General features: G+C 38.2%; 1 protein-coding gene and 1 long non-coding RNA gene across 6 annotated transcripts; both read left to right on the top strand.

The window, feature by feature from the left end:
* Positions 1-1,349: 1,349 nt before the first annotated feature.
* On the top strand, positions 1,350-14,054 carry LOC124176481 (ATP-binding cassette sub-family C member 5-like). 5 transcript variants are annotated; one of them, XM_046557843.1, is made up of 24 exons: positions 1,355-1,535; positions 1,814-1,946; positions 3,997-4,143; positions 4,301-4,459; positions 5,412-5,559; positions 5,655-5,888; positions 5,988-6,161; positions 6,256-6,403; positions 6,536-6,684; positions 6,896-7,006; positions 7,955-8,100; positions 9,069-9,530; positions 9,621-9,747; positions 9,824-9,978; positions 10,056-10,180; positions 10,410-10,597; positions 10,767-11,043; positions 11,162-11,315; positions 11,394-11,522; positions 11,666-11,942; positions 12,055-12,220; positions 12,306-12,489; positions 12,977-13,169; positions 13,314-14,054. In XM_046557843.1, exons 2-24 carry the CDS (start codon positions 1,840-1,842, stop codon positions 13,575-13,577), a joined length of 4,224 nt encoding a protein of 1,407 aa, XP_046413799.1. In that variant the 5' UTR covers positions 1,355-1,535; positions 1,814-1,839; the 3' UTR covers positions 13,578-14,054. The 5 variants fall into 5 exon arrangements, 4 of the variants coding, with proteins under 4 accessions (XP_046413799.1, XP_046413800.1, XP_046413801.1 ...); XR_006869384.1 differs by lacking the exon at positions 13,314-14,054 and having other exon boundaries at positions 1,350-1,535; positions 11,666-11,859; positions 12,977-13,116; XM_046557844.1 differs by lacking the exon at positions 1,355-1,535 and having other exon boundaries at positions 1,782-1,946.
* Positions 8,107-8,488, top strand: LOC124176492. Its single transcript, XR_006869394.1, has 2 exons — positions 8,107-8,298; positions 8,415-8,488. It is a non-coding gene; the product is annotated as an uncharacterized LOC124176492 (long non-coding RNA).
* Positions 14,055-14,109: the final 55 nt, after the last annotated feature.

The raw sequence follows: 14,109 nt of genomic DNA, 5'->3' as shown, positions 1-14,109 counted from the left end.
GATGAAAAATTCGAACTCGTGATACCCATTAAACGAAACTCTGTTACGAAACAGCTGTGTCAACCTGAAATTCTTGCCTTTCTTCGAAGGCCGCTCGAAGTAACGCGACTCCTTCAAAGTGACATTTAAGTTGGACCAAGTATTTTCGAAGAAAATTTCCGATAACGTTCTTTCCTTGACGTAATCGGCTCGTCATTTTTCGCTCCAAAGCGCGGCATCGAATGAAATTTACTCGTACCACAAGAGGCAGAAGGCGTGTGATGAAAATTGAGGTTTCAAAGACCTTCAACGGACAATTTTCGTACCACTCAATGTCCTTCTACTTAAATACCTTCTTCCGACCTCGAAGCCGAGTAAAGTATGACCGTGTTAATGGAGTGAAGAAATATGAACAATCTTACGGTTTTGTAAAAAAGAAATTATGAGATCATTGTAATGCTACATCCGTTTTATCGACACGTCTCTAAGACTGCGATGTATGTGAAAACTGCGATTTGTTATTTTGACTTGTCGTTGGTATCCCTGATGAAAGCGCCGGATTAGTGAAACGGTCCGATCTTTTCAGGGACCTATCCGGACCCTATCTTCTTTGTCCGATCTGCATCCCGACCTATTCGTAACATAGCCTCGTGCATAAGATGCCTAAGATTCCTACAAAACCCGGAAAAAATAACCGTACAAAATGCTGTAGTCAGTCTTTACCGATTACGTAAAGTGCTACTTAACTTGCTTGGAATTGGTACAACTGACAATGAGACCCATCGCTGTATCAATTATTCAAATCTACCACAAAGATGATAGAACTACTGGACTTTCCTGAACTTTTCAACCGTTTTCATATCTTACAAATTGATAATATTAATGGTATGTGTATAATCAATTGTAATTTATGCTATAAAATGTTAACCCTTTCAGTCACAGAAGCCACTACATGGCACCATATTTTTTCGTTTTTTGATATTTGTTTTTTTTTTTTTTTACATTCCATGCAAGATCCTGAACTTTCCATACCCATGAATAAAAAAAACACCGAACCGCGTGACTGAAAGTGTTAAAACACGTCAAAAAGTTACTCCTAATTATATACTACGATATTGGATGACAAAAGCCTTGGATAACTGGTATCTTTGTGAACACAGAAGCGGACTTATCGTATTGAATCGTAATCACGCGTGAAGCACCAACCGTCGACCTTTCCCCAAGTACGTAAAAACCTGACCAATGTTCAATGGTATCGAGCGAATACTGCATGAGCCTTCGGCACGTGCGATAATGCGTCGATGGGTCAGAAAGCTGGAGCTTCTATAATCGCGTGGACAGCTTGCATCGACCCTCCTCCGATTCGTAATGCTTAAGAACCATCCCACGCCATCCACCTTTGCGAGTATCGGAAGTGTTGCCCAATGGTCTATGGGGCCTAAAATAAGTAAACAGTACTGCCTCCGGTGGTAGGGATCCAACACTACGTCGTTACGACGCAACGCCGACAGACGAAAGTGAGCCTTCGGTGAAGTGGCTCGTCCAAGCCGACATTGGTACGTCTGTGAGATACATGTAACTGATTCATATTTGAGTTAGGTTTTATAATTCGGCGAAATATTACGTCAAATGATTTCGCCAACCAACTCAGATAACGATCGTTGAAACGTCGCGTCTAATCGCCGCTTGATATTTATAAACCGTAGACGACCTGTTTGTCCTATCAGTCGACCAAGTGACACGTGCCGATTCAAATTTCTTTTAAGGTATATGCAATGCGTGCGAGATAATTTCGAAATACTGCCAACTACGCGTTCTGTGATATATTGTACAGGAAAATAATTCTCGGCTGGAAAACGAATGGACGTTAAAATTATGCGGAAACTCGAACGAGCTGCGGATCTGGAGGACAGTGGAAATGTTGGGAACGGAAATCGGGACACCGTAGAAAATGGGTTCGACGAAGAGTAAGAGCAATTATTACAATCAAATAAAATATCTTGATATTGTCGAATAATTATTCGATAAACTTCGTACGGTTGATTAATTTTTATTTTTTACTGTGCTGTGTTGTCTGGAATGTTCCGCCGGCAACTTGGAGATGCCTACTCGGTAAAAAAACAATGTTTACAATTGAAAACCGTCTCTGCAATAAGCTATTCTAATGCATCGCGATCGTGCTGTATTACCTGAAATCCATTGACAGGAACTTGCAGATATGCGTACGGCATAAAAAAGAAGTTTTAATTTAAGTTTAGCATTAGAAGCGACTAGAATTAAATGCAACTACGGTGAGATAAGTGTGAAACTTGTATCTCGTTAACAAATAAAACGATGATAAAAATTATTATAGCAGAACAACAGATATGCAAATTGTATTGAAAGTCAATTGCAAACGATGAGTTCATTATTTAAATTTAATAAAATATCGAGGAATTGTCCCAACCACACGCATGAATAACTTTCCTCCACTTGGTAAATAACAATTCTTGCAATCAACATAGTGCGGTTACTAATTTCTGTATTTTTACACGTAACATTGCTTGACATTTGGGCCAGCGAGATTCTCCAAGCTGTGTATTAACTACGCATAAATTATAATTAAATACGTTTTTGAATTGTAAAATATTTATCAAAAGATTTTTCATCACTATCGTTCGACTCTCAACATATTTTTCAAGAGTTTCACTAAACAAGAACTGATCATCCCGATTAAACGCGTATTATGAAACATACCAGGGCTTTATCAGTTCTTATTCGAGATAGAAATGAACTTGTTTTGTAAAACTATACACCTATAAGAGATTAAACTGCACTTGCATACATACGTGTACACTGTTCGCCAACTGGATTGCGTTCTCACGCCTCCCTAAAGCGCTCCAGTTGAAGTTGATTTTTATCATTTCTTATCGATCGATTGCTTTCGTCGCTCTCTGTAATCTCGCACCTTTCTTCATTTATCTATCAGTCTATTGCCGATCTTACATCGACAGGTTATCGCTGACGTGAGTATATTACAATGCAACTCCACCACAAAGACGCAGCTTGTAATTAATCGAACGATTCCTCAAACAAGTTCTCAACAAATATGTAAGAACCAAGAATGATTTCATCTGCTTTTTACAAGTAGTAAACTACACTCAGCGACTGTTATAGTAGCTTTTGTACAAAACATACGTAGTGCTCTATGATCATACATTATAGCGAATAGCAACATATAATCGTTGATGCACAATAATTACAGGAATAACAGCACCGGATAATGACAACCGGTTTTGATTGATGGATAATTTCCTTCAACCGTTCAAAAATTTATATGTAATATGTCGAATGCTGCTTGTCAAATGTATTGATTCAGGTTCAACATGAGTATAGCATCCCCTTCATAAAGTACTGTCAAAAATACTGTGCTGACCCTTGTCTATCGGGCCTAATACATTTAACCGGTATATTCTTGTATTGACCCAAATGCTCTTTATCAAGACATGTTGCGTACGCACGAAGCCACGCTTTTACGCACGCGTAGACGAAACGTGATACGTACCACGGTAAACACACAAGGAAATAAGAAAGTACGCGACATGTCACCGGCATTTCTTTGTATTTATTTATCTTTCGAGGAAATCTCAGTTTGCTGAGATTTTCCTCATGATGTAGGCGTTACTAATTGTGAGGGGAAAAAAATTACTTTCTTAATCCTTCTCCATTCATTCCAAAGCGTCGTACAATATTTGTTGAACAATCTTCGATATGTCGAACTGGGCATCAGTTTCTGCTACGTTACGTTGACTTTTGGATAATTCTTGTTCGATTTGGGAATCTACTTAATCCGAGTCTTGGAATATTTATAATACATAAAAGGTTGGTCGGCTAGTCTGATAGTGATCATGTTTTTTTTTTCCATTTTTGCAACTTTCTTTTCGGAAATCTCAAGCACATCGTTGATATTGTAACTAATGATTTACTAGTCTTTTTACTAAGACAAATTTTATCTCCACTTCACATTCTCTTCAACAGATCAAAGAACATGGATGGAAACGAGGAGGATCCTCGATCATTCGATCAGGATAGCAATATGAGCGTGCCGATTTATTCGCGAAGGAAAGCGATCGACCGATACAATAATTCCTTGAGAAATCTCATCCCAGTTCGCAAAAAGGGAAAGTAAGTGTTTCATTTTATTTAAATTACTTTAACAATGCATGAGGTTGAAGTTCTTGTCTATATTAAAGTTCCTATATTGGTAACTTAAAGCAACGAGACACTTCTATGGTTTTTTTATTCAATTAGGCTGCAACAATTTTATGTTTATGAATTCTAGGGTGATAGGCACGATGCCCATAGACAGCGCTGGACTTTTTTCTTTTATCACTTTTTCATGGGTGTCGACGTATATGTATAAAGCATTTCGAACTGGACTAACAATGGAAGAATTACCGGCTGTATCACCTTATGACGACTGCAATTACAACGCTGACAGGTGATAGTAAATTTTTTTATATCAATTTTAGTCCAGCTGTTGATTGCGAGGAAACCATCGATCGCGCTATGCCGAAAGCGTCAGTATAAAATCGATGATTTTCTTAAACGGTAACCTTAATATTACAGAGTAACTTCAAAGTTAAATTATATTCTTGAACCACTAACCTTTTTTCAGGCAGTTTCTTTTTAATTCAATCTTGGTGTTGTAAGGTTCTTTTTTGATACGATCTATTTGAATATAAATATATGCTGAGGATTCTGACTTGCTTAAGCTAATTCGAAGAGATTAGATGGTAATAAGATTGTAATGTCGAATGACTTTGCGGAGGGAGATTCCTTCAGGCAAGGCAAAAATCACCGATTTTCATGATTTTTTATTATTTCGTTTTAAGGGACAGACTATTACAACAGGCTGTTACAAAGGATATTTTTTTTCTATTTTGTTTTTGAAATCATACAAAACGGCGGAGATATAACTCTTCGGATCACGGTGAATTCGTGATAACAGAGTCGTAAAGATTTGTACCAAATTTCATCAAAATACTTTGATTAGTTTTTAAGCTATACGTCACACAAGTTCTAAGAATGCGGTTTTTGAGAAAAACGCGTCTAAAGTTTCAACACGCAGAAGAATTTACTGCGATCCTCGGCTCTCGAAAGCGGTAACTGATAAAGAATTATCGGTACTTCCGGCTCTTGGCTGGAATACTTTTGACACTCGTCCACAATAACATCGAAAATACTTGAAATTTCGTTCTGCGAATTTATTATCATATTTTTAATATGTTCATCTATCGTTTCATGGAATAGAAAATGATAAAGGTATCTCCTCCCTTAATAAGATACATACAATTTTCTACCTCGTCTTGACTTTGGCGATATCATTCAATCTACATCAGAATGAGCAGATGAAATTTTCCGTAACTCCATCGATGCAATTTTTCAATTAGATTAGAACGCCTGTGGAAAGACGAATTAGTTAGAAAAGGACCAGCGAAAGCTTCGTTTAGCAGAGTGGCCTGGAAGTTCTTTCGTACAAGATTTTTTGCCTCGTGCGTCGTATACACAGCCTGTCTCATTCTCGGTTTCGTCAACCCAGTGAGTTGCACAATCACTTTAGATGCCAGTTGTCGAAACAGCGCATTGACCAAAAGTTGTGAAATTCTCAAATCACCGCCAATTTTATTTTCCAGACCGTGTTAGCGCGAAAGCTACTTGAATACGTAGAATCTGAAGATATGCCCTACATTGAGGGTGTCAAGTGGGCCTTACTTCTTACCGTCTCCGAACTGTTGCGAGCATTGTTGTTTAGTTGGGCATGGGCCCTGAATTACAGAACAGCTTTGCGGTTGAGATCAGCCTGTTTCAATTTGCTGTACAGAAAAATTTCTCGGGTTAATAATTTGGGAAACAAAAGTATCGGAGAGGTAAACTTCAGTTTGTTTACCACGAAAGCAAAGATATACAGACATTGTAATCAACCATGGTTAATTAAAACTTGTATTTTATTCTATCTTAAATTAAAGGTCATCAACATGTTTTCCAATGATGACCAGAGAATATTCGATATGGTTATCTATGGGTCACTGATTATCGCAGGACCAATAACAACAGTGTATGCAGCATTTTACATCTTTTGGCTCCTCGGCCCCATGGCACTTATCGGAATGACGGCATTCGTCTTCTTCTATCCAGCTCAGGTCGGTTTTTTTACTGTTTGACAACGTTAAGAATTCTACACATGAGTCACATTGCGCACATTGTCTGTCAATGTGTTTTTTTTTTCTATTGCAGTTTATGATATCTCGTCTGTACGGGTATTTCCAATCTGAAGTAGTAAAGATTTCGGACATGAGAGTCAGACTCGTGAATGAGATCCTGGATTACATTAAATTAATAAAAATGTACGCGTGGGAGCAAAGTTTTAGCCAAGACCTTCTGGGTATGTATTATTCAATCGAAGTTGGAACAGAGCAGAACAGCAATTTTGATCAAATATGCATTAGTCAAAACGACTGCGTATATTTATGTATTTGGTGATATATCACGAAGGTAGAAACTGAAATTTTTACAGACATTAGAAAAAAGGAACGACACGTTCTCCTTAAGACTTCTTACTGTCAAAGCTTAAGTGTTTCTGTGGCACCTACCATACCGGTTATTTCTACAGTCATGACCGTACTTGCTCACATTTCTACAGGAAGTAATTTGACAGCGTCACAGGTAAATTACCGCTTACATATACGTATATATTACAGAGAGTTGGTGAATTTGCGTGTAACAAATCTGAAACCCAAGGACTAGTTTTTGAATTCAGTTTTAGACTAGTGATTGAATTTAATGAAATTGACAAACAACGTAATTTCTAGAATAGATATTCGAATCCAAAGCATCTGCACTTCGTGGATGATCATTTCTTGTTTTTCCGTTTCAGGTATTCTCCTACGTATCTCTTCTAGACTCCCGGTTTGCTTTTTCACTTACCCTTTTCCAATATGGCATTGAAGCTATGGTCTCAGCTAAAATTTCGTTCGACAGAATGAAGGTTGGTACTCGGGAATACTTTTTGTGAATATGAAATTACGAAATGGCCAAGACTGTGACGTAATATTTAAAAGGCCCCTTATACTTGATTAGTGGCTTAACTGTTTGCGGCTTCGCCTGCGGATATTTTCAAACGCTTTTTGTGAGAAAACTATCAGACAATCATGGCTATGTACTCTTGCGGACTTTTTTGTAGAGTTCATCGAGAAGTTGAAAACTGTTCAACATTACTCTCCTCTATCTTTAAGAGTTTATAGTCAGCCTGTACGATGGTAGATGTGATCCCATTCCAACTTGGCTTACAAATATCGTTGTCTCCAAAATTATTGATCTAGTTGTAACACAATATTGCCTAAAACCTAGCCAGAAGTTGTAGCTATCCACGGAAAAAAGAATGTAAATCGGTTCAGTAGTTCTTGAGTTATAAGCGAACAGGCAGTTCGGCAACTGCTCAACTCGCAAGTGTCAAAAAAAATTTCCAACACTTGCGAAAGAAAGCTTGATTTGAAAAACACCGAAGGCATCAATAAGACCTTAATTAATTAGGATTAGGTAGCTTACGTTTAATGGCAGTGCGTAAAATTGAGTTATTCGGTGGTGCGCATGCGCCAGAGAAAGCCCTAGTGAGTAAAATATAGCATTTCAGTTTTGCGCATGCACCAACATTGTTTTACCGCATTGTTCGGAAACGAGGCACGCTACCCAGATTTCAAAAATCGAACTTTCCAAGCACGTGTTGGAAAATATATTATTAAGACACTTCACCAATTTTGAATAATCGATTTTTTTTGCAAGATTTTTATCAACAATTTGAAATATCTTCCGACGGTTTTGTATTGTATATATTGAATTTACACCTAGGCATGCTGTGAACTGTTAACATTTGTCAGCTTTGAATTTTTGTGAAAAATTCATGTTCATTCTACAATTCTATGAATTTATTTTACAGAGTGTATTACTCTTGGAAGATAGTGGTTGCACCATTTTAAAACCGATTTTCAAATCCCAAGCTGTTGCAATTAATCATGGAACATTTGCTTGCAACACATTTGATAACCGGACGAAAGAAAATTCTGAAACTGCTGAGAAAATAAGGTGAATGACACAACGAGATTATTGAAGATACACTGTAAAAAAATGGTGTTAAATTTGCCACCATTTTAACACCGTGCCTAGTCCCAAGAAGTCTACTCCGTTTATAGAATTAATAAACAGTGTCAAAACGCGCGATGTTAAAAAAGCTGCATATCTAGTTTCACCAATTAGTTTGACTATGTGCAAGAGGTCACACAGGTGACGTAAGAACACCGAAATTACTGGTTGTACTTGAAATTAAAAAATTTACGTCTGTGTGGCTATAAAGAATTTTTTTATTTAATTTTTAATTGTGCAATACATCGCTGTTGCAGCGTGTTTATCAATTTGCAATCGCGGAACCCAAGCAGTGGTCTTGTAGTGTTCCACAGGTGACCGCAGACAATCGGTAGGAATCTTGAATGATTAAATTAAAAAGTTTCGTCGAGGTTATTATATCCTTGAGTCTCATTTTTTTTTTTTTCAGAAAAATTAGCGTCAGTGGACGGCTGCTGGTTACCTGTGGTACTTGTTATAACTCGCATTTAGCGTTAAAGCAGTGGATCAACACAAGCTCGAAATAAGCCTGTAACACTGAATTATGCCAGTCAAAACTAATTAATCCTATCCACTGTAATAGAATAGATCGTACAACAATTTACACCAGAACCAACAATTCATCACAGACGGATGTCAATTTGTAGTCTTTACCAACGAATTCAGTCTATACTCACAACTGTGTTAATAATTGTAAACAAACACCGTTTTTTCCTTTAACACATGCAAAGTGTAAGTTTTTGGATTTCCTCGGTGTTAAATTTGACCACGCATACCTTTATACTTTACACCACCAATTTTTTACAGTGTATTGTACATATGGGCAAAGTCGATTTTTTACCCTCTAATTCAAGCGGGTCAAAAATAAGCTTGGTAGCAGTGGCATATTAACGACTCAATTTTATTCTAATACAAAGTATTTTGCGATACAGGAAGAACAATACTTCAAATTTAGGGGACCACAGTGAAAAGGAAAAACTCAATAAGCCTACGACGAGTACTGAATATACTGAAATTCTTTTTGACATAACTTTCGAGGCACCGAAGGGCAAATTAATTGGAATCTGTGGACATGTAGGTAGCGGAAAGTCCAGTCTGCTGCTTGCAGCCTTGGGCCAACTTCGAATAAATGAAGGTCAGGTGATGAGAGATGGTTCCTGCGCCTACGTCAGCCAACAAGCTTGGATAACTAACGCTTCATTGAGAGATAACATATTGTTTGGTCTCCAGTTTGACAATGCCCGGTATTATAAAGCGATTTATGCATCCAACTTGACCCAAGATATCAACATGATGTCAGGAGGTGATCAGGAAGAAATTGGAGAAAACGGAGTGAATCTATCGGGTGGCCAAAAGCAAAGAGTTGCACTGGCTAGAGCGCTGTATGCCAATCGGTAAGGTCGACTTACTGTTCTGAGCTCTTGCTCAGTGCAGAAAAAATAATTAGTGGCTCAACGTTCCCTCGTGAAATGTGTTTCTTTCAGAGATATTTACTTTCTCGATGATCCATTGAGCGCCGTTGATGCACGCGTCGGATCTTTCATTTTTGATAACTACATACTAGGAGCCTTGCGTGGAAAAACTGTACTCTTTGTAACTCATCAAATTCACGTAAGCTTGAGTTCGTATTATTCATGGTGCTTGCCAGTGTGTGTTATTATTTAACTGAACCTTGGACTTACTTCAGTATTTGAATCGTTGTGACGACATTTACATGATGCGTGACGGTAAAATCATTGAACATGGTACTCATGACGAGTTGATGAAACTGGGAAACGAATATGCGTTAATGGTTGCAGCTATTTCAGCTGAAAGTAACACTGAAGAAACGGATATTGTAAAGTAAGATTTCTACGTTACTTGGCATCACATAAATCGGGCTAGTTTCACGCGTAATAGAAAGGAAACGTTTGTTTCAGTGAAAAAATTGAAGAGCTTCCGCAATCGGTGAATAACACCTCACCTCATCAGGGCAATACAATTAGTATTGCAAAGGACAACTCCCACGTTAGTGCTGATAATATCGAAAAAGTTGGAACTCCTGGTGAGTATTGCAGTGATGCCTTGCTATCAAATGAAGAAAAGAAGCACAAAAATTTAATTATCTGCTTCTGGTTTTAGTACATATTCATAACAGCATCAACTCCAGTTACTCATGCTCTATAATATCGAAAGTACACTTGGATCCAAGTTCAAAAAAAGCAATAAATTGTAATGCTACGATATACCTTTTCTGCATCCATTGTCATCATCGCATCCATGTCCCGTTACAGGTACGGGATTAACTGTAGCCGAGAATCTTCAACAAGGAACTATAGAAGCACATACGTATCACTCATTCATCACAGCAGCGGGTGGTTACTTCTTTTGCTTTATTGTAATTGTAACGTTTTTTGTGAGCGTCGGAAGCAATGCGTTCAGTTCCTGGTGGCTCGCAACATGGTTAAGGGCTGGCTCAGGTGTAAGTATCACAATTGTAACATCCTAGCAACTCTTTCCTTATTTTCTCATTGAGTACTTGCAGTTCTTAAAGTACTTTTCGTTCCGACAAACATACCAAATGCTGTATTTCAATGGCTAAATGCGTACCTTGATACGAAAAGAATTCACGTCGGAGGTTTGTTTCGTAGAACACATCCATCGTGACAAATAACCGGACGATTATTTCTACAAGCATACACGATAATCCTAATTTTGAGTATTATCGAATCGTCTATGCTGGTATGGTTGGAGTGATAGTGTTGTCAAGTTTGCTGCGAAGTTTAGCTTTCACAAAGGCAACGATAACGGCTTCCACAAACTTGCACGACAATTTGTTTAAAAAAATAATCACAAGTCCGATGAGATTTTTCGACACTACTCCCAGCGGAAGGATACAACACTTGTTCAGCAGAGACATGGACGAAGGTACGCTGAGCTTTTATATTCATCGTCGATCTAATAGTAACACTCATACCTGAAAGTGTATTGACATCGATGGAAGATTCTATTGATTTTTGAAATATCTCTTTTTGCTTTATTGCAGTGGACAGCAAGCTGCCGTTGAGTCTTACCAGTATCTTGCAATATACCTTAATACTGTTTTTTGCCATGGTGGTCATCTGCGTGGTATTTCCGTGGTTTGTAGTACCTTTGTTTATACTTAGCGCCATCTACTATTTCCTCAGCAAAATATTCAGGTAAGAATATCGTGAGTGAGATCCTACGAATGTCACGGAAAAACTATCGCCTACCAACTGAATGTACATGTTGCTTAGAGTTGCCGGCCGAGACCTGAGACGCATGGAAAACAAATCTCGTGCACCGGTCTTTAGCTACGTTACTGCCACGGTTCAAGGACTCAGCACAATACACGCCTTTGAAAAAGAGCGTGATTTTAGAGCAAAGTAAGGATATGATCAAATAGTATCCTCGAAAACGAATGTTTGAAATCACAGTGTGCATTTCTTGCACTCGTAGAGACGAGAGATAATTATCTGTACTCTGGATTAGATTTACGCATTTCATATTTGATTCTTTGTGTTTACAGATTTTCGAAAATATTTGATGAAAACAGCAAGTGCCTGTTCATGTGCTGCGTAGCCATGAGATGGTTGGCGGTGCGAATGGACTCCTTGTCAGTATTGATAACTGGTATCACTGCCGGTTTCGTTATCGCGTTAAAAAGCACAGTTCCGGCGCCTCTAGCTGGACTGGCTCTTTCGTACTCAGCGCACATCGCAGGTGTCTTCCAGTATACCATAAGATTAGTATCAGAAACGGAAGTTAGGTTTATTAGCGTGGAGAGAATAGATCATTATGTCAGGGTACGGAATTTATCGCAGCACCTAATTCTCAATGAACCTTCACCAATAGTTTCGCTAGCAAAAGTTCAGATATTATCACCCAGTAATATACTTTAAACTTTGTACCTTGTAGACACTCGAGATCGAAGGCAGTTCCAATCAACCTACCGTACAACCACCCGCCAATTGGCCATCAGCAGCAGTAATAAAGTTCCAAAATATCAGCATGAGTTATGGAGAGGGTGCTCCTCTTATTTTGAAGAACGTTTCATTCACTGTGAACTCAGGAGAAAAGATCGGTATAACTTTAAAACTACTTAAGACATTTTTTCTTACACTTCCAACTGAATTGAGTTTAAAGAATACTAAACTCTTGTACATCAGGTATCGTCGGCAGAACAGGATCGGGAAAGAGTTCCCTTACTGTTGCTCTATTCAGGTTGGTCGAACTGGCTAAAGGAAAGATAGAAATAGATGACATAGATATAGCCAAAATAAGCCTTGACCGTTTGAGAACAAAGCTTTCGATCATTCCTCAAGACCCAACACTGTTCAGTGGCACCATACGGTTTGTAATATACCGAGACAATCTCTTGAAACTTGAAAATCAACTGCGCGTGCGCTAAATAATTCAGTCTCATTGATTGGCGAATTCTTCCCGCAACGATATTCTTGTCTGCGTTGCAGGCTGGCCAACGTACGCAAAATGTGTACGTTTGAATTTTCAAAGAGCGTAAGTATTAAATTCCGACCGTTCTTTGAAGAATCAACTTTTCGACCCAGTAACAAATGCTTCCCAAAGCTTTCCGAGCCACTACCTCAATTATTTAAGATTCTAATCTCAAAAATTCGTATCTACTACATCGCCGCCAGAAATAGTTTGAGAGCTGGAAACTCGGGATGGCCAGCCTGCACGAACAGCCGATAAGACTCGCGCATGCGCAGTTGATTTTCAAGTTTCAAAAGATTGTCCCGGCACGTATACCTTTAACGGGCAATGTTAAACATGATTCGAAGACAAGTCGCTTTGATACTGACTGGAATTATATTTCCAGGTCAAATCTAGATCCATTTAAAGTCCATACAGATGCAGAAATATGGACAGCGTTAGAAAAAACGAAACTAAAGAACAGAGTTCAATCAATAAGCGGTCACCTTGATGCATCTGTTGGATTCGGAGGGGATAACTTGAGCGTTGGTGAGAGGCAACTGCTTTGCTTGACAAGAGCATTGCTTAGAAATACGAAGGTTCGTTTTTCAAGTCGTACTTGGAAGTTATTTCACAGTCCCATAGTGCACCTAGGTTTGGAAAAGCTTTGGATTAACGGCGTGACAAGCAATGAGATGTTTGTACGTGATTAGACAGATTTTATACAATCTGAATGATTTCAGATACTTGTTCTGGATGAAGCGACTGCAGCTGTGGATCCAGAAACGGAGTTAGCTGTACAGAGTACAATTCAGCAAGAATTTTCCGAATGTACAATACTGACGATAGCCCATCGACTACAAACTGTTCTTTCACTTAACAGGGTGCTCATTATGAATGACGGGAAAGTACTTGAATTTGACACACCTTCAAATTTACTTAGCGATGAGAGTTCTGAGTTTTCTAAGATGATAGCAGCTGCTGAACGAGCTGTAAATCGTTCTTAATAATCATTCGGTAAAACGATCAGTATTTCGCACATCGTCGAATATATAAGCTTTAGTATTTATGTTTATAATGAATCGTCCATTCAATTTGTAACTATATAGATAACTCAGAGAGTTCACATCGTACTTGGTAGACGAAAAAGTGATTGATGCAAAAACAATTAATTCCAGTCACCACAAAAGCATCGCAAATTCATCCGTCGATTAGTATTTTAATTTGAATGTTTCGTTGACCAGGAGTTTCAGTTACTTACATTATTTTATAGAGGTAAACTGCGATAGCAAAAAGACGTTACATAAGGTTATATGATTACTTCTGTCTTGTTTCGTTTATTTTATAGAGTGTGTTATGTATGGGTACTTGTTACACGGTATTGTTGCGAACTAAGCAGGGTATTTAATTTATTTGAAGATTACTGTACAAGATTAACATTATAGAGGATATATAATAATATTGGGAGTTGTACATATTGCAAAGAAATAGGAGGGATGCAAATGTCTCTGTAAAAAAACTAACACTGTGGTACATCAT

The sequence above is a fragment of the Neodiprion fabricii genome, chromosome 2, assembly GCF_021155785.1.
Source record: "Neodiprion fabricii isolate iyNeoFabr1 chromosome 2, iyNeoFabr1.1, whole genome shotgun sequence".
NCBI classification, from domain to species: Eukaryota; Metazoa; Arthropoda; class Insecta; order Hymenoptera; family Diprionidae; genus Neodiprion; species Neodiprion fabricii.
The sequence above is the reverse complement of the archived record's forward strand: the minus strand, read 5'-3'. Positions and strand labels throughout refer to the sequence as shown.